At 42.5% G+C, this 24,416-nt stretch overlaps 1 protein-coding gene across 1 annotated transcript in view; it reads left to right on the top strand.

The window, feature by feature from the left end:
• The window catches only part of PLEKHA8 (pleckstrin homology domain containing A8), a 31,100-nt gene extending 25,810 nt beyond the window's left edge, over positions 1-5,290 (top strand). Inside the window, exon 14 of the mRNA XM_083376689.1 lies at positions 1,649-5,290. Within this exon, the coding sequence (XP_083232815.1) occupies positions 1,649-1,846 (198 nt within the window). The 3' untranslated portion in view covers positions 1,847-5,290. The remainder of the gene's footprint in view (positions 1-1,648) is intronic.
• Positions 5,291-24,416: the final 19,126 nt, after the last annotated feature.

Here is a 24,416-nt window from a genome sequence, read left to right as displayed (position 1 = left end):
ATCTAATGAAGAGAAGGACTAGGAGTGACAGGATAGCAGTGTACCAATATCTAAAGGGCTTCCACAAAGACAAGGGGTCAACCTATTTCCCAAACAACCTGAAGGCAGAATAAGAAGCAATGGATGGAAATTAATCAAGAGACCCAACCTAGAAGGAGAAATTTCCTGACAGTTAGAATGACTTTCCTCCATAAGTTGTGGGTGCTCCAACATTGAAGGTTTTTAAGAAGAGATAGGACAACCATTTGTCTGAAATGATATAGGATCCTGCTTGAGCAGGGGTGGACTTGAAGACCTCCAAGGTCCCTTCCAATTCTGTTATTCTGTTAAATATGAACATATTTCTTAATTTTGTGATAGACGTAATAGCAATAGTAGTAGAAATAGATTTTTACATATTAGTCAAAAGGCTATATCAAACTCATGAATTGTCATGCATATTACAGCTGTGGACTTTAAAATGTAAGCATTCTATCTTTTTGATTTTTTTGCCTGTAAAAAATTGCTCCTTCCACATGTGGAAGGAGCAATAGCACATCATCTTGCAATCTCCAAGTTGCTCAAGAACTTGCTAGGAATGAAGTTGATCTTTGAAATAGTGATGCAAAACTGGAATCATTGTTCTGGCTCTCAAATGCTATGCTGTTAGTTCTGACCGTAATATTTCCACTTCACCAGTGAGCCCAGAAATCCATAGGTGTCTGGAGGGTGATCTGGGTTGGGCTTCTTATGTTCAGGAGTACTTCTGGATTATCAGACTGACAGCTCTCTTGCTGTTTTCTATGAAAGATGATGATGAATACAATTGTAATGGACCTTCTGGTGCTGAAGAGAATGAAGATGCAGGGAACCTGGGAATACATTTGGCTTTTTCTTTTGCATTTTAAGAAGCATCGCAAGGGAATCGCCCTGAGTCCTTCGGGAAAGGGCGGTATATAAATCCAATAAAATAAATAAATAATCAATGAGTCCAAAGCATACTTTAAAATGTTACCTTGTTAGGTAAACCACTGTGCTGCCATTGTAGAGGCCTCTCTGTGTTGAAAACCTGGTGTCAGAAGAGAAACAATATAAGACTCAAATAGACACTGCGAAATGTTTGCATATATTTATAAGCTAAGATCTAACTACATCTCTCAGTTCTTGAACTTCTGGTGATGGAGCTGCAAGTAAATCATTGTATGACAGCTTTTCCCAACTGGCTAACTTTGAGCTGTATTTGATATAAGTCTCATTGTCCCAGCCAGCAAAAACTAAAACCGAGAACCTGAAAAGCAATGTTGGAAGAAGGAGATAATCCCAATCTTTTCTTCTTACAAAATAATTGTTCAGCTTGGATTGGTAATAGATTGCTATATACACACACTCTTTCTTTAATAATTGCATCCACCTGTTACTTTTAAACAGTATCATTTGGTAACAGGCTTTAAAAGGCATTCCAGATGCTCAAGCCAATTGAAAGCTTGTGAGTCTATATGTGGCTCTGGGAGTGTTGACCTCTATGTAGATCTGATACCACTCTTAAATAATTTACCTTAGTTATATAGACCTAAAATAATTTTTCTTTCTATTTATCATTGTCATCTAGTGCAAAGGATAAAATATAAATTAGAAGACTTGACTTGCTTTTTCCCATTTTTCCTTGCAGCTCGCTTTAAGAGCATCTCCCACCTATGAAGGCTTTGTGGCTGCATTGTCGCTTGCAGAATGTGAAAATCAAGAAGAAGCTTTTTATCATGGAATGCAGCGGGACCTTAATATGTACCTACCAGCCATGGAAAAGCAGCTCAATATCTTGGATGCACTGTATGAAGAACATGGACTGGAGTCAGATGAAGTGGTCTGATCTACGTACAAACAGTGCTTTACATATTCAGGGATTCTGTCCATCAGTGTGCTACATTGCTCTTTTCCTCAGAAGGCTGTATCTGTATTTGTTTTTTTCCATACATGGGGAAGAATTCCATGCTTCTTCTTCTTTTTTTAATATACAGTTTAAAAAAATACTTGTTTTGTGTTTTAAATGCAAAGTTGCTATATAATCTAGCTGGGTTCTGCCTATTTTTATGGCAAGGTCCTTAGAATAGATCGGTTGCTTATTTGCTGAATATGAGGCCAAATAATGGCAGTGGCTCCACTTTAGTACCATTTGGTTGGACTAATTAGAGCTTGCTGAAGCATTTATTCCAACACAGTGATGAGCAGAATATAGACCTACAACTGTAAAACTTATCCAGGATATCCAAGCTACACATCCCATTCAAATTAGAGTCTGTTTTGTAAAGGATTTATATCACAGGTACATCTGTTGCTCTCCCCTCCTTTGCTGAGTTCATCACTGAAACAGTTGGCTGTACCTATTAAGGGAGTTGTAGTAATGAACCTATTTACAGGGATGATACATCAGCTCTTAATAGCATTTACTTCTTCTGTCCTGAAATGGTGTTTTAATGCTATCCCAGAAAAACAAAAAAGAGAGAGGGTTCTGAATCTCTGCCATGTGTCATAATTGGGTCTAGTCCTTTCCAGTGCTAATAACCAAATGCCCATGGATTCTAGGATTGGAAGTATATACCTAACTTCGTATAGTGCAGAAGTGCTTTAAATCTCAGACTGATATGCTTTGGATTGAGCAGAACCTTATCACTGTAATTCCTACAGTTTTCATATTAGAAGCCTACATTTTATGGTTTGTCTAGCACTATCAAATCTGGCTAAATTTAGAACAGAATGAGATTAAGGGGTTGATAATCAGTCCATAATTGTGGGAAACCTTTAACATTCTGTATAGGCTGGGCCATCTATATGAATGTGCCCAAAGGAAACCTGAAACCACCTGGCATTTTTAGGATGTAAATTATTAGAAGCTATTAGAAATTTCAAAGAAAACTTAGGAAGTTCTAGGATTAGAAAACTAAAGTTGGTATCTGGATGTAGCTACCTGACTATCTACTGGGGTAAAAAAATAGCTATAATTAATTCTGTAATTAATTAGGCACAAGTGCTAACATTTATAATTACCTGCGTTTAAGTCAATAGAATTATTGTAGAAAATTGTATTTTGCTATCTTAATCAAATGCAATGATTGGAAAACTCAGGAAACCCAGAAACCTATTGTATTATTTCTCTTTTTAAGCATTTATATTCTGCTTTTATATTCAATATACAAAGTAGTGAGCTTGGAATTCATTATAAAAACACTTAGCTGATGGCCTTATCGTGCTTTTTGTGAACAATTGATAAATGAAATCTGGTTTTTTTCCGTCACACATTTATATACCCATGCTCTTTTAGAAATAGTTTCTTTTTGAAGTCATAAGGCCATGTTAAAAAAGAAAAAAGGAAAACAGATTTTTCCGTATTGAATGTACAATACTGCAGCTAGAACTTTAAGGCACTTTATAAATACTTTTGTTAATCATCTAACTTGGAGAGATTTTCTGCTTATAAATATTAATTCCTTCAAAAATAATTCTCTTGTTTCAGGAGAAAAAGACAAAACCATGAAATTATTTTGCAACCTTTGTATTATAGACAATCAGCAGCATTTCAAGCTGAGGCGTAGGAATATCTTTTCTTTTTCTCACCAAGTGAAATCCAAAGAGAAGAACTGACTAATTACCGTGTTTACTTCACTGCTTGCAACCAAACTTAAGTATGGAAATTAGTAATGTAACTGGATGGAGCTTCAAGATGGAGAAAAAGGACTGATATCAAGTCTGTAACTCTCAGGGGCCGGAATAGGTATATGAAGATAGCTTTCTTTATCCCCCCCCACCTTCCAGCTGGTTTCCCCCCCCCCCCGGCATTGGGGCATAAGAAGGAATTAACTACACCAGCTTGGGGATTGTCTTAGGTAAGGACTTGGGGTGGGGGAATTTCATCAGATTTTCAGCATACCTCCAATGTCCCATATTTGCTTCTTCTGTAAGAGCACCACTAATAGGAGATCTACAACTTTCCTGCAGACACCTTGGGGCAAAACTGGTTTATGGAAATCATCAGCATAAGTGCCCTCCTACCAGTGGGGCTTCTTCTATTAGAATGGCCTCTGGACTACTTTGAGGCTTTCGCATTTAAGACAACACCAAAGCATATCTATGCAGAATTTAGAGTAAACAAGACCTGATCAGGCAATGTGTTGTCCTCTACATGCTTAACTCCTTTTGTTAGCTTACCCATCATGCCAATCTTGTTTGACAGGTTGGTAGTGATGACAGTGAATGTAATTTGAGCTGCAAGCTATGCACACTTCTACTTGTTGACTAAAGTCAGCCTACAATTCTAGTTGTGTACCATGTTTTGTTGTTGTTTTTTATAAGCCATTATAGTTTCCTACCCAAGTCATTCTTTGTCATATTCTCTTAATTAGATGATTTTCTTAACTTGATGAAGGGTTGTGTAATTTATGATGGAAACCTTGCTTTTCCAGGGAATACAAAATGTTGGCAGTTAACCTGCAATGCTATCCATGAAGTTATATTTTCATATGCCATTTCAAGACATTCTTTTGTCAAACCAAATTAAGTGATAGTAATGTCCAGTTGATACGTTGCACACTATATTATGTGGGTTGCAATGAAAAATGTCTTTGTTCTTTGTTTCTGAAAAAATTCACTTTCTATTCAGAATTGGAAGTTCTATTCAGATGTAAGTTTTCTAGCAAATAGTAGAGGAATTTTGTATAGAAAGCTAAGTGAATTTGTAATACCTCTAAACATGAATGTGATTTGCTTTACTTGGATGAAATGAAAGTTAGCCCTGGTTGGTTTAAATCAGTTAATTCTTTGTTAATTGCATATTCTCAGGGAAATGAGCAGCAAAAAAGTTTGTATTTTAAAGTGAAGCTCTTTATTCATGTAAACACGTCATATCTCTATTCATATTATAAATTTGGACTTGGGTAACATATGAGAAAGCAATTAGGAATAATACTTTATAAACTTCAATTGACTTGTATGATTTGCATACTCTAAATCTCTATCATGCAACATATAATTGTTAGAATCTGTTCACCTCACCCTCAGTAGGTTGAATGTATCATAATTTGATAATTTGTATTTTTTTTGTTTTAAAATATACATTGAAAGCAAAATTGCCATATTCTGATACATGTTTCAGATTCAAGATAACAGTGTATCATAGAAAGATGTTATGAAGCTTTACATTATAACAGGGATTTAAACATAATTTTCCTATAAAAAAGCAGAGTATTATAAGAATTATTATAAGTAATGCACAGAATTCTGCCATGCTATTTATTAAAAAAATAAAATTTGTTTTATTTTCTTCATTTTTATTTTTGTTCAACATTGTCCATGTCTTGAAAATGGACAATGTTTCTTTTAGTTATTGGACTTTGAAGTGCAATCCAAAGATGATGATTTCTCCTGTTATTGGAAATGAGAGTACATAGAATGCAATCTCATTAACCTGAATAATAAACTTTTAGTTTTATTATCTCTAGTTTCCTGTAATCCAGCAATGATTTCTAGCTGCTTTACAGTAGGTAGAGACCTAGCTTCGTTAAAGTGAAACCTGTTTTTAGGAGCATTCTATGTGTTTAAAATTCTGGTTTATCTGTTGGAATCAATTTACATTATTTGCACTTTGTTCCTGCAGTCCAACTTATAGCTGCAGGCAATATAAAAAGTGGCCAATCTCAGTCTTTACATGGGACCTGACTACGTTTTAGAGTTAAAGTCCCATAAGTGCCACTCTACTGAACATAGAGTTAATTGTGAATGAACACAGATAGGATTGTCTTTAATAGAGTTGAATTTGTGCCTAAAAATAGGAATTTCTATTCTTGCTTTGATAGTACCCATCTTAAATTTGGCTCACAAATGGTATTTCAGAAGGACCTTGGGAAAATCAACAAGAGACACCACCAAGGGAACAATCAAGTAAGAGACATCGTATCTGCCATTGGATAGTAGGCAAAGCAAGAGGCTCAGAAAAGAACACCCTTGGTTTCTTAAGCTGTAAAGCATGGGAAGATTGTACTTCAAAATCTGCAAGATTGATGTTGGCCTTGTGGGGTAAACCAGATAGGAATCACAATCAGGAGTTAATTCTACTTTTTTGCAAAGCTACATTGACAATCTTGAAAACAAGAAACTAGGGAGGATCTTGAGTGTCTTGCCTTGTCAAATGTGGGCTATGCCAGAGGTCCCCAACCTATGGGCTGTGGCCCACTACCAGGCTGTGGCTTCTTGGCTGCCAGGTTGCATGAGTAGCTGGGCAGTACACGTGTGTAAACATGCTCACTCCTGCCTTGTGCCACCGTTGATGCGAATGTTGTGCAGGCTGTGGCAGCACCACTAGTATAACATGGGTGGTGGCGTTGCCACGAACCTTGCACGGGGGGCATCAGCATTGCGAGCAGCAGGTGGGTAGCAGTGCACCACACACAGGTGGCGTCATTGCCATGAAGCTTGCATGGGCAGTAGTAGGTGGGTTGCAATGGGAGCCTTGCTCAGGGCGGTGGCGCAAGCCTTGCACCAGGGTGTCATCACTGTGCACCACGGCATGATTGTGTGAGGGTAGTGGTGCGAGCCTTGTCCTGGGGCAGTATTGCTGCAGGCCCCGACATGATCCTCCTCTTAGTAGTAGCATCACTGTGAGTTTTCCAGCACCACAATCCTCACAGTTTCTGCCATCACTGAGAGCCTCATGCACATGCTCGCAGCCCCATTTGTGTGGTGTGCATGCCTGTAGCCTGTTCGTACATGTGCATGCACATATGGCCACATTCACATTTGTGCATGTCTGCGTAAGGTGCATGCCTCTCCCTCTCCCACTGGTCCACCAATCCAAAAAGATTGGAGACCCCGAGCTATGCCATTTTCTAATCTGACCGTTCTCTTGGCCATGTCATCTGCTCCATCTCCCAAGATCTTTCCCACAATCACTAAGACAGATGGAAAGGAGCTGAGTGAAGGTTTGGGATTATTTTAAATTCTATTTCACCAAGTTTGTGCTAGTAAGAGCAGTAACAACATGGATTGCTAGAAGTCTGGGTTCCTTGGCAGCTGTTTCGCCACTTGAGAAGATGATGGTTGAGTGAAGGAGAAAAGATGAGGGTAGTGTCAAGGTTCCGACTGACGAACCCAGCCAAGTATTCTTGAGACGATCTCATCTCTTAATGCAAAACTTTATTGAGTAAATCATTTTGGCACATATAAAAGCAAAACCAGCTCTGGCATAACCCCTCCCCTATAGTAAAGCCCATATAGTAAAAGCATAGATTTCTTACTCCTCGCCTGGATCAGATCACATTGTCCAATTATATTAGATTAATACTGTCATGAGAAAATGTTTCTGGGTCTGGCCAGACACCAGGGTGTCGCTGTCTGCTCTCTTAATCTTTGAAGTCTGCAATCCAATCCTTTCCCTCCCCTGAGTTCACTGGCAAATTGAGAAGCAATAATTGTCGCACCAGAAAAAAATGTGCTTCGAAACTTGACAGGTAGGCTGGATGGGTGAACAATAGGGTCTTGGAAATAATAGCTGTACGCTGGAGAGATGCTGCTACTGAACAACCAAAACAGGAAAAAAACCAAAATCAACCAAAATAGCAGGAAAATAAAAATAAATGGACAGCAAGATTGCATGCACCAAGTGGCAGCAACGTCTGGGTTGACTCCAACTTTATGGAACCTAGCTGAATTTCAACATCATAGAGTCTGGCTAGACTCTCAGCTTCCCGCAAAATATGTGGTTTTGCCCTCCCAAATTCACTTGCAACCCTCCAGGGCAGGGGTGTCAAACTCAATTTCATTGAGGGCCGCATCAGCATTGCCGTTGCCCTCAGAGGGCCGGGTGGGTGTGGCCAACTGAGTGGGCGTGGCTAAAGTGCATATGGCCTACTGGGTGGGCATGGCCAGCTCTACATCGTTCGCATCAAGGGTGCCTATGAGGGCCTGGGCAGGAGTGGGACGGAGCTGAGGGTCTCTGGCAGGAGGAGGGTCTCTGGGCCAGGGCCAAGGCAGTGGGGGCCGTTCCCTCACTGTTTCCAGGATGGCTTTGCGGGCCGCATGAAACCACTTCACGGGCCGGATCTGGCCCATGGGCCTTGTGTTTGACATGTCTGCTCCAGGGACTCATGACACCAGTATAGGAACAACTGGGATAAGTATATAAGCTCAGAGATACTTGCAGTGTTAGAATGTGGGACTGAAAAAAACTTTGGTTCACTAATACTGAATGTGTTAATAGGAATGAATATAGAAGGAATGAAGTGTTACGCCAAATAAAAAGCAGAGTTGGAACCAGAACTACTCTCAGCCATTTACTGTATAGTTAAAAGGCAAGTAAGGAATAACATGGCACAATTATTACAGCATCAATTCTTCAAATTTCTGGTGGAGATACAGGGAAGATGATGTGCAATAGGAAAAGAAAACGTAAGTCCAGAGTTGTCCCAATAATTGGTTCTAAATTTTGTTCAATCAGATTAGAATGAGTTGACCGTTACTCACGTTCTTAATATTGTTTTATTCCATGTATTGTAATTAACTTATATTTATATGAAAGAACTGCATTGGCTACAGCATAAAAGGAGTGGGTGCTTAGGCATCAACATATCAATCATATGTGGCATCTCTGCACTGTATTCTATGAAATTACCAGGGAAGAGATGTGCAAAATTAATTGATCACTCATTTAATCACTTGATTAATTGATAAAATATTCCAAAGAACTGCAGAAAATTCCATTTGTCTACAGATCAAGCTGCATCTCCTTCTGGATCATTTCACTAATGGGACCGAATGGGGGATTTCCATGCTGGAAATGGCTGCTGGACTGTAGGCAGACTCGACCACTCTGCTCTCCACCCACCCATCTTTTTTATTATCATATTAATGTATTCTCCTTGTTTTCTTGTGCATTGTTTTCTTTTTTGATTATTTTACTTCTGTTTTGTTAACACTCTTTTCATTTCTTTTTATTGTTGTAAGCCACCTAGAGAAGCCCCTTAGCATGATCAGTGGCAAATACATTTAACAATAAATAAAAATAAATTTTGGGGGACAGTTCTTTCAAAAGTAAATCATCTAGATTTGAATAAATTCAAGATGCTTTGGACATACTGTTCCAGATAGTGCAGTCTGGGAGGATGTTTGCCATCATCCAGAATAAAACAGAAATTTCTCCTCCTCTCTCCCCACCTTCAAATTACAGTCCATCTATTCAACTGAGAAAAAGGGAGATACGATGATGATAAGATAGATAAGGTAAGGTAAGATAAGATGATAAGGCAAGATAAGTTAAGAAAAGACAAGACTAGACGATAAGGTTAAGTAAGATGAGATGAAATGAGATGAGACAAGATGAGACAAGACGAGATAGGATAGGATAGGATAGGATAGGATAGGATAGGATAGGATAGGATAGGATAGGATAGGATAGGATAGGATAGGATAGGATAGGATAGGATAGGATGGATAGGGTAGGATAGGGTAGGGTAGGGTAGGGTAGGGTAGGGTAGGGTAGGATAGGATAGGATAGGGTGAGGTAAGTTGAGGCAAGGTAAGGTAAGGTGAGATAAGGTGAAATGAGACAAGATAAGACAAGATAAGACAAGATAAGATGATAACCTTTATTGTCATTTTTTACTGTGGGCACAACAACACACATCAAAAATGAAATTTAGTTGCCTGCTCTCCAAGTGAACATATACATGACACACATATAAACATACTATGTACTATATACATACTATATACAACATATGTATAGACCTATACCCCTACATATACATAACATATGAATATTAAACACTGTCCATCTTGAATATGTAATGGAAGAAGGAAGCTTCAGAGTTCACAAGGTTTATACTGTACGGAATGAAACTGTGGCTGAATCTGGATGTTCTGCTTCAGATACCACGGAGCCTCCTCCCAGAAGGTAACAAGGAAAACAGGTTGTGAAGAGGATGGGTAGTGCCTCAGACAATTTTACAGACCCTGCTCAAGCAATGCTTTTGTGCTATGTCCTGGATGGGAGGGAGGGAACTGCCGACGATCTTTTCAGCCATCCTTACCACTCTCTGCACTGCCTTCCTGTCTGAAGCAGTGATGCTTCCAAACCAGACTGTGATGCTGTATGATGGGATGCTCTCGATCGTCTCCCTGTAGAAAGTGGTCAGGACAGGGGAAGGAAGATGAGCTTTTTGTTGTGATTCAGGGTCAGCCTGTGGGTTCGGCAGTTGGGTCGGACGATTCAGAGGAGGAGGAGGGGGTGTTGGAGAGGTTGCTGAGGGGGTTGGAGAGCTTGCGGATGAGAACCCTCAGCCAGGCCCCTCCCACCTGGTTATGACGCAGACCCAGCTGTGTGAGCCTGACAGCGTGGATGAAGTGACCCACAGCTGGCCCTGTTCAAGGACGCCCGACGCAGGAGGCAGTCAATCAGGAGTAAACAGAGGAAGGCAATGGGGCACCTCGGAAGGAAGCAGAGAGAAGCCACGTCCTGAACTGTTTAAAAGTGGAATGCGTGGGAGGGCTGGTTTGCTGAAGGCAACCGTTTGAATAGCTCCTGTTTCATGGTTCATGTCTTGTTTTTGCTCTGTTTGCTTTTGTGTCCATAAATTTGGCAGGCTTAGTTCCAGCCTCTTGCCTTCTTGTAAAGGGGTTGTCCCTGCCTTATCTGCAGGGCCGGTAGTAGGCTGGTACAGAACACTTTTCTCATGCAACGCAGAAAATACAGGCACTGCTGTGCCTGCTTCACCAGTCTCGCTGTTGAGTGACCAAGCCAGCCTACTTATTAACTGCACACCCAGGAATTTGATGCTGGTCACAATTTCCACAATTTCCTCATTGTCATCATGAATAAGGCCCACTACTGTTGTATCATCTGCGGAACTTCACAATATGGTTGGTGGCAAACCTAGCACAATAGTCATGGGTCAACAGGGTGAACAGCAACGGACTTAGGATGCAGCTCTGAGGAGAACCTGTGCTCAAGAAAATGGTGTTAGAAGGTGCCACTGGGTGGCATGAATGAGCATTGCTCAGAAAATAGGCCAATAGCAAAGAGATTTTAAGGCAACAAATTATTTGTAAACATCTCTATCTAAACTACTTGAAAATAACATAAAATGTTTCTGTAAGGGCAGTCTTTATTAACTGAATATGCAGTCTGTCCAGAAACAAAGCCAATCCATTTCTTCCCCTTAAAAACAGCTGATAGCATGATTCTTATAATTTTCACTATGGGGCAGTCTTTACCAATCTATAGAAACAGAAAGTGATTGATAAAAACAATCCTGCCTGTCCTCAGATAATATTTTATCTGTATTATTCATACACTGTTGAAGGCAACTTGATGTCTGCATACATATTAAGGGTTTCAGTTCTGCATTTAACTATTCAGACTATTCTGGCGGCGGCAGCAGCGGCAGCGACGGCGGCAGCGGCGGAGACATTTTGTATCATTTGACCTGCCTGGGCCGTTTTTTGGCGGCTGCGGCGTCTTTGGGCCGTTTCGGCGGCGGAGAAGATGACCGCTTGCTACTTTACTGGCAAGGCTGTCCCCTGTGCTGGTTTCGAGCTGCTGCCGGCAGCGGAGGCGGCTATGGCGACGGCGTCCTCGAGCTGCTTTGGGCGGTGGAGAGGACGACCACGGCGACGGCGATGATGTTTGCACTTCACTCGTTTGGTTCCGGCTGCTTAAGGTGATGGCGACGGTGATGGCGACGGCGGCGTTTTCGAGGCCCGCTGGCCCGTTTCATTGGCAGCGACGATGGCTGTGGCGACGGCGGCAACATAGTGGACTACCAATTTATCTATTAATTTTTCCACCTGCCTCCTTTCTCCCCTTTGGACTGGGACGGACCTGGGCACAAGCAACAGTGGGAGAGTGGCCTGTTTTACATCGGCAGCCCCATAGAGGTGGGAGCTCTATGGGTCATGCCCCACCCAGGGTGTACATTTTGGACCATCCTCGGGAGCAGATTCGCGCCTCGTCGTGAGAGGACGGGTTGGGGTCTGCCCCTGGGAGCACCCAACCGAGTGGCAGTAGGTTGGTTGATGGCCCAAATGTTCCACTCCTTACCTTCGAACCTCCTGCTGGATTTTTCAACCACTGGACTGCCCTCTCTGGACTTGTTCGGACTGTATGTACCGATATTCTGACATGGACTTGCTCACCCTCAGGGGTGCCCCCCTCTCCTGGGTGCGTCCCGCCTTCTTTGCTACTCCCAGTCTCGATGAAGGGCCCAATTATTGGGACCCTGAGAGATGGCCGGGTAAGGCCAGGGGCTCTCGATATAAATTTAATAGGAGGCCCCTGGTTAATTTTTTAGTGAAATTTTTTAGGGGGTTAGGGAGAGGGGTGGGGGGTAATTGTTGTCTGACTATGGGGGGTGGCCATACAACCTTGGTACAGGCCAGGCCTGGGTCCGACTGCGTTCGGGGGGAGCGGGGTGTGGTTACATCTGGGGCTTGGGAGCGGGTCGTGGGATTACCGATTCCCACGACATTGGGGTATGGCAGCAGGCATATGGACAGAGGGCCGTATCGTTACTGGGAGGGCTGTCTCCGCTGTTTACAAGCGGTGAGGCGCTCTGACCCTCTGATTCTTCCCCAAGGTGCCGGGAGTGAGGATGTGCAGCCTCTTGAGCTCCGGCTGGTGTACCTGAATGACAGGTCCGTGGTTAATAAGGCTCCCCTTGTGCGGGATTTGGTGGAGGGTGAGCATGCGGACCTGGCTTGTATCACCGAGACCTGGTTGGTTCCAGAGGGTGGGGTCCCTTTGGTTGACCTTTGCCCACCAGGTTTCCGAGTGCTACACCGGCCTCGGGCCCACGGTAGGGGTGGGGGAGTGGCGGTAGCTATTAGGGAGACCTTATGTCCGCGGGAGACCACCGTTCCTCAGATAGTCGGGTGTGAGTCTCTCTTTTTGAGGTTTGGTTCGGGGGTGCAGTTGGGCTTGCTGCTGGTGTACGTTTCGCCTAGTCACACAGCGGCAGCCCTGCCTGAGCTACTCGATGTCCTCTCCGGTTTGGTGATTGAGTTCCCCAAACTCCTAGTTTTGGGTGACTTCAATCTACCATCCCTGGGAGGGTCATCTGAGTTAGCCCGGGAGTTCATGGCTTCCATGATGGCCATGGACCTGACGCAGGTAATTTCTGAACCAACTCATGAGGGAGGCCACACCCTTGACTTGGGTTTTTTTAATCTGGACGGTGGTTGGATGATCTTGGTGGGGGCTCTCCATTTATTATGCCCCTGTCATGGACCGATCATCACCTCCTGTGGCTGGTCTTCCGTCTTGCCACCCCCCGCTGTGGGGATGCGTAACCAACTAGATGGTACCGCCCCAGGCGCTTAATGGACCCTGACGGGTTCCAGGCAGTGCTGGGATCCCCACCTGCCTCCGTCGCTCACAACTCGGCGGATGCCTTAGTGGAAGCCTGGGAAAGGGCAGCCACTGAGGCACTGGACCGAGTTGTACCCTTGTGGCCCCTGACCCGGTGCAGATCCCAACGAGCTCCATGGTTTTCCGCGGAGCTCCGGGAGATGAAGCGTCAGAAACGGGGCCTAGAGAGCTGCTGGAGGTCCAGCCGATCCGAATCCGACCGGTTGCGGTTAAGAACCTATATTAGGTCTTATCTCGCAGCGATGAGGGCGGCGAGGTATAATTACTTCTCTGCCCTCATCGCATCCGCAGATAATCGCCCGGCCGCCCTGTTTAGGGTGACTCGCTCCCTCCTTAATCAGGAGGTGAGAGAGGATCCCTTGCAGGGTCGTGCCGAGTAGTTTGGTCAACATCTGTCGGATAAAATCGCTCGGATTCGGACTGGTTTGGACTCCAGCTGGGCAGAGTCTGACGATCAGGACACGGGCAGTCTTGTCAATGTTATCTGGGAGGAGTTTGATTCTGTGACCCCTGATGAAGTGGACAGGATTATGGGGAGGCTGAGCTCCACCACATGTTTATTAGATCCGTGCCCTTCTTGGCTGGTTTATGCAGCCAGGGAGAGGACACGAGGCTGGTTCCAGGCAGTTATATCTGCTTCTTTGAGTGAGGGTAATTTCCCCACCGTCTTGAAGGAGGCGGTGGTGAGACCTCTCCTCAAGAAGCCTGCCTTGGACCCAGCTGTGTTGAACAACTTTCGTCCAGTCTCCAACCTTCGCTTTCTTGCGAAGGTTGTTGAGAGTGTGGTGGCGCATCAGCTCCCTCTGGTCCTGGATGAAGCGGATTATCTGGACCCGTACCAATCGGGTTTCAGGCCCGGGTACAGCACGGAGACGGCATTGGTCGCTCTGGTGAATGATCTCTGGATAGGGGATATTCCTCTGTCCTAGTCCTATTAGATCTCTCGGCAGCTTTCAAATACCATCGACCATGGTATCCTGCTGTGGCGTCTCAGGGGATTGGGAGTGGGAGGCACGGTTCTTCGGTGGTTCTCCTCCTATCTCCTGGGACGTTCGCAGTCGGTGTTGGCAGGGGGGCAGAGATCGGCCCCTAGGTCTCTCGTTTGTGGAGTTCCTCAGGGGTCGGTTCTCTTGCCTCTCCTGTTCAACATCTACATGAAACCGCTGGGTGAGATCATTCGTGGTTTTAGAGTTGGGTATCATCAATATGCTGATGATACCCAACTTTTCATTTCGACCCCAAACCACCCTGTCGAGCCCCTCGGGCTCGACACTCTCACCGGGAATGCCCGCAGCCACAGCCACAGCCGCAGCTGCGCCTAACAGCTGATCGGTGGCCGGCAGAGACCCCGGGCGCCCACGCCGAGGCCGCGCCTGCTCAAATAGCTGATCGGCGGCCGTCAATCACCCCGGGCGTTCTGCAGCCGCGGCCGCGCCTAACAGCTGATCGGCGGCTGGCAGAGACCCCGGGCGTCCACGCTGGGGCCGTATCTCTTCGCACAGCTGCTCGGCGGCCGTCAATCACCCCAGGCGTCCTGCAGCCGTGGCCGCGCCTACCAGCTGATCGGCGGCCGATGGAGACCCCGGGCGTCCACGCCGAGGCCGCGCCTGCTCGAACAGCTGATCGGCGGCCAAAAGCAGCTGTACGGCGGTCTGACACGGGTCCCGGCAGGCAAGGGGAAGCAACTGTGGGGCGGCAACAGCGAGGGGCGAACCCTGGCCATCGCGCAAGTGTTACGCGGTCGGAGGCGAGACTTACGGACGTTTCGGCTGGTTGCATACCGGCGGGGATGCAGGGCGTTCTACAGCTACGAGCAGATCATGGGGCTTGCCAAGGGGCTGGGGGTGTGACACGGAACACCGGGTTGGTGGAGGGGAGCACGTTAGGGATCCCAGGGTATGAGAGAGGGGGGTATTGGGCTTACACCTTCCTTCACGCTGTATGGACCTCGGCGTCAGGGGCAGAAGCAGGGCGTGGGGCAGCAGGATAGAGGGGTGGGGTTTTACGTGGTTCAGGCGGATGCTGGTCTGCGTAGGGGAGGGTGGGGCTGTTAATCACTGAGTAACGGGTGGGGCTGTTAATCAATTAGTAGCAACGTTTAAAAGCAGCGTTGGGAGGAGTGGTTCCCAACGCTGACTTTGTTATTGCTTGGAGATCCTGCTATTAAAGGTACTCTTGCAGTCACCCGTACTTCGTCGTGGTTTTTCCTGTGTGCTTGTTTTCCCCGGCAAAGACGAGGATTTGACACACCCCAGTGATGCCCTTGCTGTGATGTCCCGTTGCCTGGAGGCGGTTCGGGTCTGGATGGGGAGGAACAGACTTCAACTCAACCCTGACAAGACTGAGTGGCTGTACATTCCGGCATCCCGGGACATTCAAAATGTTCCATCACTTTCTATGGGGGGTGAGTCTTTACCCCCCGTGGATAGGGCTCGCAACTTGGGAGTCCTCCTAGATTCACGGCTTACCTTAGAAGATCATATAGTAGCCGTGACTAGGGGGGCTTTCGCTCAGGTTCGCCTGGTGCGTCAGTTGCGGCCCTATCTAGACCGGGATGCCCTGTGTACGGTCACTCATGTGCTCGTGACCTCTCGTCTTGACTATTGCAATGCTCTCTACATGGGGCTTCCCTTGAAGACCACTCGGAGGCTCCAACTGGTACAGAATGTGGCCGCGAGAGTTGTCTTGGGAGTTTCCCGGTACTCCCATGTTACACCTTTGCTCCGCGAGCTGCATTGGTTACCAGTTGTCTTCCGGGTGAGGTTCAAGGTCTTAGTGATGGTTTTTAAGTCCTTACATGGCATGGGTCCGGAATACCTCGGGGACCACCTGCTGCCGGCATTGACTCCCCTCCGCCCTGTGCGTTCCCACAGAGAGGGCCTCCTCAGGGTGCCTCCGGTCAGAGAATGCCGGCTGGTGGCCCCCAGGGGGAGGGCCTTCTCTGTGGGCGCCCCGGCTCTGTGGAATCAACTGCCGGTTGAGCTCTGGATGGCACCGGATCTCCGCTCCTTCCGGCGCGGGTTAAAGACCCATTTGTTCGAACAAGCTGGCCTGGCCTGATGGGGAGTTAACTTAGGGTTTTAAAATTTGTATATTTTTTTACTGTTTTTATTTTGGGCAATAATTTAATTCTTTTTTAACTTTTGTACTTTTGTAGTTTTATTATATGCCCTGTTCACCGCCCTGAGTCCTTCGGGAGAAGGGCGGTATAAAAATTTAATAAACTATAACTATAATAAACTATTGGTGCTTGGGATACTCTATTTCTGTATTTGTTAGTCTTACCAACTAAACTTCCAGAATTCTCCTATTAGATTCCCATAGCTCTGTAAATTTAGTAAAAATATCAGATCTGTAAATGTCTCTTTTTAAAATATTTTTGCTCCATAATATACAAATGAAGATTAATATGCTATTTAATTTACAATAGTGATGAATATATGTAGCTCGGGTGTAGGATGAGGGTGAAGGTTTGTTCTTCAAGCTTGTGGATTGGTTTCTGCATGTTTTGTTACCAGGCTAGGTAACATCTTCAGCGGAGTTTAGGGGATGTCAGTGTCATTCTGTTTATAAGGGCTTCAGGCATGGGTGTGTCAAGTGAGGTCTGTGATGAGTCTTGTGATGGGCCAGGTGTGAGTCATCATTGAGAATCTTGTGATGGGTCTTGTGATGGGAAGGTTACATCAGGTCAGGGTCATTGGGAGATGAACTGTAGGTGGGAGGGGGGCTTGTGGGGGTTGGTTGACGGACAGTGATGTCTCTGGTTGGCTGTGCAGTTGATATGGATTCTGAGTGGATTCGTAGGCTGGTTGTAGGTCAGTGTGTCTGTTGATGGAGTTGCTTGTGGAGTGCCAGGCTTCGATGAACTCACAAGCATGATGGCTGGTAGCATGGCAGATGATTTTTGTGTTGCTCCAATCGAACTGGTGCTGTTTGGTGTTGGTGTGGGTAGAGATTAAGAATTTGGGATAGTGGTATTCAAATGCCAGCCGGTGTTCATGGATCCTGTTTTTTAATTGACGTGATGTTTGTCCCAGGTAGAATTGGTTGGATTGGTTACAGCTGATTTTGTAGATTACATTATTTCTTTCATCCTTCTGTATCTTGTCTTTCCAAAAAACTTCATATTCCAATGCACAGCACCCAAACCACAACAAACCACATAGCCAACCACAAAAACTAACCCTACCATACACAAAAGGGATGTTGGAAATGACAGCCAGAATTCTCCAAACCCTAGGAATAGGAATAGCTCACAAACCCACAGCCACACTCCATCAGGAATTATCCAGAACCAAAGACAAGATATATCTTGAATCCAACTAAACATTCTATACAGACAAAGGCTAATTAGAAATAGAAGTTGGGTAATTTATGGTGTAGATTTTTATTGCTAGTCATCATTCCCTTCAAAATCAACTAGATCTAATATGCATATAGTTCTAGATAGATTTTCTACTATCCCTAAGATTCTGTTTTCTCTACCACTCTGATTATGGCTTTCTGCCAAATCTATTCTAATTAATTTTGCATCTGTTTGCAGGGTTGATATAGCCTGACCATATCTCTTCTTCAGAGACTAGGCATGTCTCACATATTTTCCAATAGATCATATAGCTTTCCACTTGGTTTTTTTCTTAACAGCTGGCATACAATCTTCATGCAACTGAGAAGTCATTCATTACAGATGGATCCTGTGGGTTCCTCCCCAAGTCACAATTCAACTCTTTTCCTGTAATTTTAAACCAAGATAGTAAACTCAGGTATATAACACAGAATCTGATACTTTTTTTTGTCCATCACATTAAGTAAATACCATCAAGCCACAAAACTTTATGTAAAACCAGTAGGATAAAATTAGAATCCAGTAATTGCTCCTTTTATACAAGTGTAATTTTTTTTGGGGGGGGGGCTTTTCTAAGTCTGCAAAGTAAATTCCCATTTTACTAGGTATCTGAACTGCCTACATTATCAAGGGTGGAAAATTTTGGGTCACTGCCACAATTTATGTCTCTCTAAATAAAGTGTGGAAACTTCTGATCATCTGCCTAAGTCAGGATTGTTAAATATGTGTCCTTCAAGCCCACATTTAGCATATGATAGAGTGAGTGCTGGGGACATATACGCTTTCAGAGGAGAAATCCTTCCATTCTAGAGTGCTGACAATATGGAAAATTGTAGGCTGTTCCACAGTGGTTCTCTCAAGCTATCTGAAAGTAAAATGTGGTGGGAGACTTGAAATATGAGCCTTCTTGCACTTTGAAGGAGGTGCACTGCAGGATGTTTACAACTTCTTCCCGTTGCCTTAGCACAAATCTTACTGCTCATTAAACAAAAGAATCTGTATCTCTTATATTTTTGATCGTGGATTATTTCTTAAATAATCTTGTATCTTCCGATATCAAAGTGGTTTATAAATAAAATAGAAACTGAAGATAAATACACCATAAACAGCAATAAAATTCAGTCTTTGCATACAACAGATACACACATAAATAAATTTAACTTTTAAAGTTCCTGAACAGTTTTTGACCAAATAATCCAACATGGCATCAGATTCTGTTCCATGGGAATTTGGTTGGCATCTTTGAAAGCATAACATGTGTGTACACTTCCTTTTTCTAGTCACTTTTGGAAATTGCTTATCAACTGTTTTTCAATTATTCATCTAAAATCTAGTAAAAAGGAAACTTTCTATCAGATTTTACAGAATTCTGAATTATCTTCAATCTCTAGTGAAAGAAATGTTAATTAAAAATTTAAGAATTTTTTTTAATTTTTTTTGCAATAAACAGCAAAAGGATAATTCAAACTTTGCTTTGTAAAGTTACAAACGGACAAAGGGTACAGATAAATTTAAATAATATTTTGGTATTATAAGGAATCCTTCCAAAGGGGTGCACAAATTGGGAACGAGAGGAGAACTAAAGATTATAATTGCAAGTTCACTCAAATTGAATTTACAATAGAACAAAGAAAAATATTTTAACATTGGCGATATCAAAGGATGTTTTTGAACAGTGAACTCACAAGTTAATTTTAAGAATATTTCTCTATAGATAGCAAGACTGAGACTGATGTGAAAGTGAATTTAAAGTGACAGGCTGTAAGAATTATACGGAAAAAGATGATATTTATTTTAATTTTTATTTTAATTCCATTAATAATGGAATTAAATTATAGCAAATTTTTAATTGGGCACTTGTTTAATTCCTTTTTAATTTTTGTATTGTTATTTATATATGCCCTGTTAACCGCCCTGAGTCCTTCGGGAAAAGGGCGGTATACAAATTTAATAAAAGTAAAGTAAAGTAAGTAAAGTATATCCCGCCCTTCTCCGAAGACTCAGGGCGGCTTACAAGCTTAGCAGTAGCCTTCATTCTATGTATATGTCTGCTTATTAGGGCTTTCATACACCCCCCAAGCGGCATTATTACAAAGCTCATCTTCCTTCCCCTGTCCTGACCACTTTCTACAGGGGGACGATCGAGAGCATCCCATCATACAGCATCACAGTCTGGTTTGGAAGCATCACTGCTTCAGACAGGAAGGCAGTGCAGAGAGTGGTAAGGATGGCTGAAAAGATCGTCGGCAGTTCCCTCCCTCCCATCCAGGACATAGCACAAAAGCATTGCTTGAGCAGGGTCTGTAAAATTGTCTGAGACACTACCCATCCTCTTCACAACCTGTTTTCCTTGTTACCTTCTGGGAGGAGGCTCCGTGGTATCTGAAGCAGAACATCCAGATTCAGCCATAGTTTCATTCCATACAGCATTAACCTTGTGAACTCTCAAGCTTCCTCCTTCCCATTATATTTTCAAGATGGACAGTATTTAATATTTATTTATTATGTATATGTAGGAGTGTAGGTCTATACATATGTTGTATATAGTATGTATATATTTATTTTTATTTTTATTTTTTATTTTAATTCCATTTATATCCTGCCCTTCTCCGAAGACTCAGGGCGGCTTACAAGCTTAGCAGTAGCCTTCATTCTATGTATATGCCTGCTTATTAGGGCTTTCACACAAACCCCAAGCGGCATTATTACAAAGTCAGCTTATTGCCCCCAACAATCTGGGTCCTCATTTTACCTACCTCGGAAGGATGGAAGGCTGAGTCAACCTTGATATGCTGGACATACAAAAAAAAAGGCTGCTATCTTAATAATTAAAAGGAGTATACAAATCATAAACCAAGAAAACAACCTAGATAATTTTCTTACATTGAATTAACAAAACAGCTTGTTAAAATTATCAAAAAAAACCCCAAACCTTGTGAAATGGGACAAAAGAAAAAATATGAAATTAAATTCTAGAACCATAAACCTCTAGATCTTAACCTCAAAATTGTTAGAAATAAAAGGAAGGAATATAAAATTGGCTTATTTGATCAAGGTTAAAATAGATATAAGTAGTCCTTGACTTACAAAAGTTCATTTAGTGACCATTTGAACTTACAACAGCATTGAAAAAAATGACATAACTGATTTTCAGACTTACAATTGTTGCACCATCCTCATGTGCATGTGATCAAAATTCAGAAGTTTGGCAACTAACTCATATTTATGACAGTTGCAGTGGCCTGGGGTCATGTGGTCACCTTTTGCAACTTCGTGACAAGCAAAGTCAAAGGAAAGTCAAATTAATTTAACAACTTTGTTACAACTGCAGTGATTCACTTAACAATTGTGGCATGAAAGGTTATAAAATGAGCAAAATTCAGTTAACAAGTACCTCACTTAGCAACATAAATTTTGGGCTTAATTGTGGTTGTAAGTCAAAGACAGCATGTATGTGATTATCTCCAATAACTCTTGATGGACTTTTGCTGACATCAGGACTGAAATTGCAAAGCTTTATAGAGGGAAAAAGGGATCATTTGTTGTATTTCAAGAAATGATAAAATTATTAAAATTGTTTACACTTGTTATGATAAAGGAGGAAATCACTTTTTATACATTTCTTTCATTTTTCTTTATTATTGTGGCTTGTTACATAGCCAGATGTTCAGACTAGATTTGGATCCACCTATCAAGTACTTTCCTAGGACATGGGATAGGCAGGTGGTGGATTGTTGATAGTGTTAAAGGTATTGTCACAGAAAGTAAACTGTTCTGAGTAAAACTGCCTTTTTCAATTGACAGGTGGTGATTTTGTCAATGCCATGGTGTTCAAGCTGTCCTCCAGCTGTTTTGAGATCGCACGCAAGTCACCTATCGCTATTTGCTACTGTCTTTGCTTTCTTTTGCAACAGCTGTTCTATTTCTATTTGCAAGTAGTTGTATTTTGCCACTTTTTTCTATTTTGTTCTGTACTGCCACTCTCCTATCCAAACTTGTATTACTTTTTACTGTTATAACCGTAATCATCAATAAAATTAGTATTAAAAGGAAAAGGGAATTATGTTTTCCACATAGGAAACTCTTCTAAAGAAGACCCTTCCTTCCTTCCTTCCTTCCTTCCTTCCTTCCTTCCTTCCTTCCTTCCTTCCTTCCTTCCTCCCTCCCTCCCTCCCTCCCTCCCTCCCTTCCTCCTTTTTTTTGTGGGATTTGCAAGTAGTTTGTATTTTGCCACTTTTTTCTATTTTGTTCTGTACTGCCACTCTCCTATCCAAACTTGTATTACTTTTTACTGTTATAACCGTAATCATCAATAAAATTAGTATTAAAAGGAAAAGGGAATTATGTTTTCCACATAGGAAACTCTTCTAAAGAAGACCCTTCCTTCCTTCCTTCCTTCCTTCCTTCCTTCCTTCCTTCCTTCCTTCCTCCCTCCCTCCCTCCCTCCCTCCCTCCCTTCCTCCTTTTTTTTGTGGGATGATACATTCAAGTACCTGCAGTTTCCTTGGCAAGGTTTTTTTGGCAGTTATTTGCCATTGGCTGCTTCCTAGGACTGAGAGAGAGTGACCGGCCCACAGTCATATATGTGACTTTGTTACATAGGCTGAATTGGCATGGTGCATTTCCTTCTGGTTAACTAACTATATTTTATTCAACCCCATATTATTACACAACCCATTGAACTATAAACAAACAGACTGGAGTTTCACAACAAGCTAAGTTAACATAGCCACCTTTGTGCTTAAATGATGATGCGATCACCAGCAGGGTACAGGAAACATCCCTGAGGTGTTTAAAGCTATGGCAGGCTGGTATCAGAAGACACAGTCCTTGATAACATGCAAGGATTTTGGTTGTTTCCATTTTGGCCCATTGTTTACATCACCTATTTCATTAATGTTTCAGTGATCACAGCCATTTTACAGTTAATGGGAAAAATGAAGTAGTTACCTCATAAAAGTCTCCCAAGTAGGTTCTGAGGAATTTCAGCTCTCTTTTCTGGACTGCTATCAGCATTTTTCTTCACTGTAGCTCTAGCTTTTCTAGATGAGCAAAAGTGTTTTCTGGGGAATTTTGGAATGTTCAAGATAGGTTTTGGATTGTCCCAGTGTCTCCTTTTTCAACCCTATAGGGTTTTATTCCATTTGTTTTCTCACAGTGAATTGGTGCTATATAAATTGCAGTTGCTGTTAGCCTTTTTAGAAGACTCAAAGTGGGATTGTTTGGGGTGAAACCCTTGCTTTTTAAAGCTTTTGTGGATGCCTTTTAGTACATAAAGATTAATTCAACATCTTCCAGCTGTGTTTCTTGTTATGCCATACACTAATTGGATACTGTCCAGTTTATATTTGATTCAGCTGAATAGCATTTCTAAATTAACTTCTTGTTCCTGCTAAGAGCAGGCAGACAGCAAATGAAAATAAATCTTCCATCACGGTGATTGTGTCTCCCCATGACAAGGAAAGCTGAATACAAATATTTTACCAGTTGAGGATTTCCAGATTACCAGACCTTCTGTTTCCCAAGCTTTTACACTGCAAGTTTAAATACATTTAGATCAATTATTTTCTTCTATCAATTCAATGAATGCTAACATTCAAAGTTCTACTCTCACAGAATGTCTACATTTTATAGTTTTGTAGTTCTAAGCTGAGGTCTATAGGCTGCTGAGCATGCCAATCTATTCAAGCTGTCCAAAGTCACTATGTGAATGGGTGGCCATATACTTTATTTAAATAAAAGTAATAAATAAAATAATAAATTTACCTCATGCTACAGCTGATGCCCATAGAAAACATATTGCTTCCTTGAACTGCCGAATAGTGGTGGATTGTCCAGCAATCAAACAGTACTGATAATAGAATAGAATTCTTTATTGGCCAAGTGTGATTGGACATACAAGGAATTTGTCTCCGGTGTGTGAGCTCTAAGTGTACATACAAACAATAAGTAGTAAATTATGATCATAGTCATTGTAAAGATTCATTATAAATCATAAGATAAAATACTGAGTAATAGTCATAGGATACTAAAATAAGCAATCAACATACATCATACTAGGATACTAAATAAAACAATATAAATCATAAGATACAAGCAACAAAGTTATAGTCATCAGAGGACAAGGAGAAAGGTACTAGGAAAGATGAGAAGATTAATAATAATACAGTCTTATTAGATAGTTTGACAGTGTTGTGGGAACTAGTTGTTTAGCAGAGTGATGTCAAGTGTCTGTATGGGGTGGGGAACTGTCCTTGTGTATAGTTGTTTTGGCATGCAATGCCCTATAATGTTTTATTATTTTATTTTAATCCCATTTATATCCTGCCCTTCTCCGAAGACTCAGGGCAGCTTACAATTTAAGCACAAACCAATGTGCTTAGCAATAGCCTTCATTCTACGTATATGCCTGCTTATTAGGGCTTTTGCCCCCCCCCCTTAGCGGCATTATTGTTGTTTTGAGGGTAGAAGTTGAAACAGTTTATCCCCAAGATGGGTCTGTAGATATTTTCACAGCCCTCTTTCTGGCTTGTGCAGTATACAGGTCCTCAATGGAAGGCAGGTTTGTAGCAATTGTTTTATCTGCAGTTGTTTTATCCAACTTTGAGTGTTCCATATGGAAAAAGTGTTCCATATGAAAAAAATATTTCTTTAATAGAGCAAATAGCATAGGACAGATGCACAGGT

Source organism: Vipera ursinii (assembly GCF_947247035.1).
Source record: "Vipera ursinii genome assembly, chromosome: Z".
NCBI classification, from domain to species: domain Eukaryota; kingdom Metazoa; phylum Chordata; class Lepidosauria; order Squamata; family Viperidae; genus Vipera; species Vipera ursinii.
The sequence above is the reverse complement of the archived record's forward strand: the minus strand, read 5'-3'. Positions and strand labels throughout refer to the sequence as shown.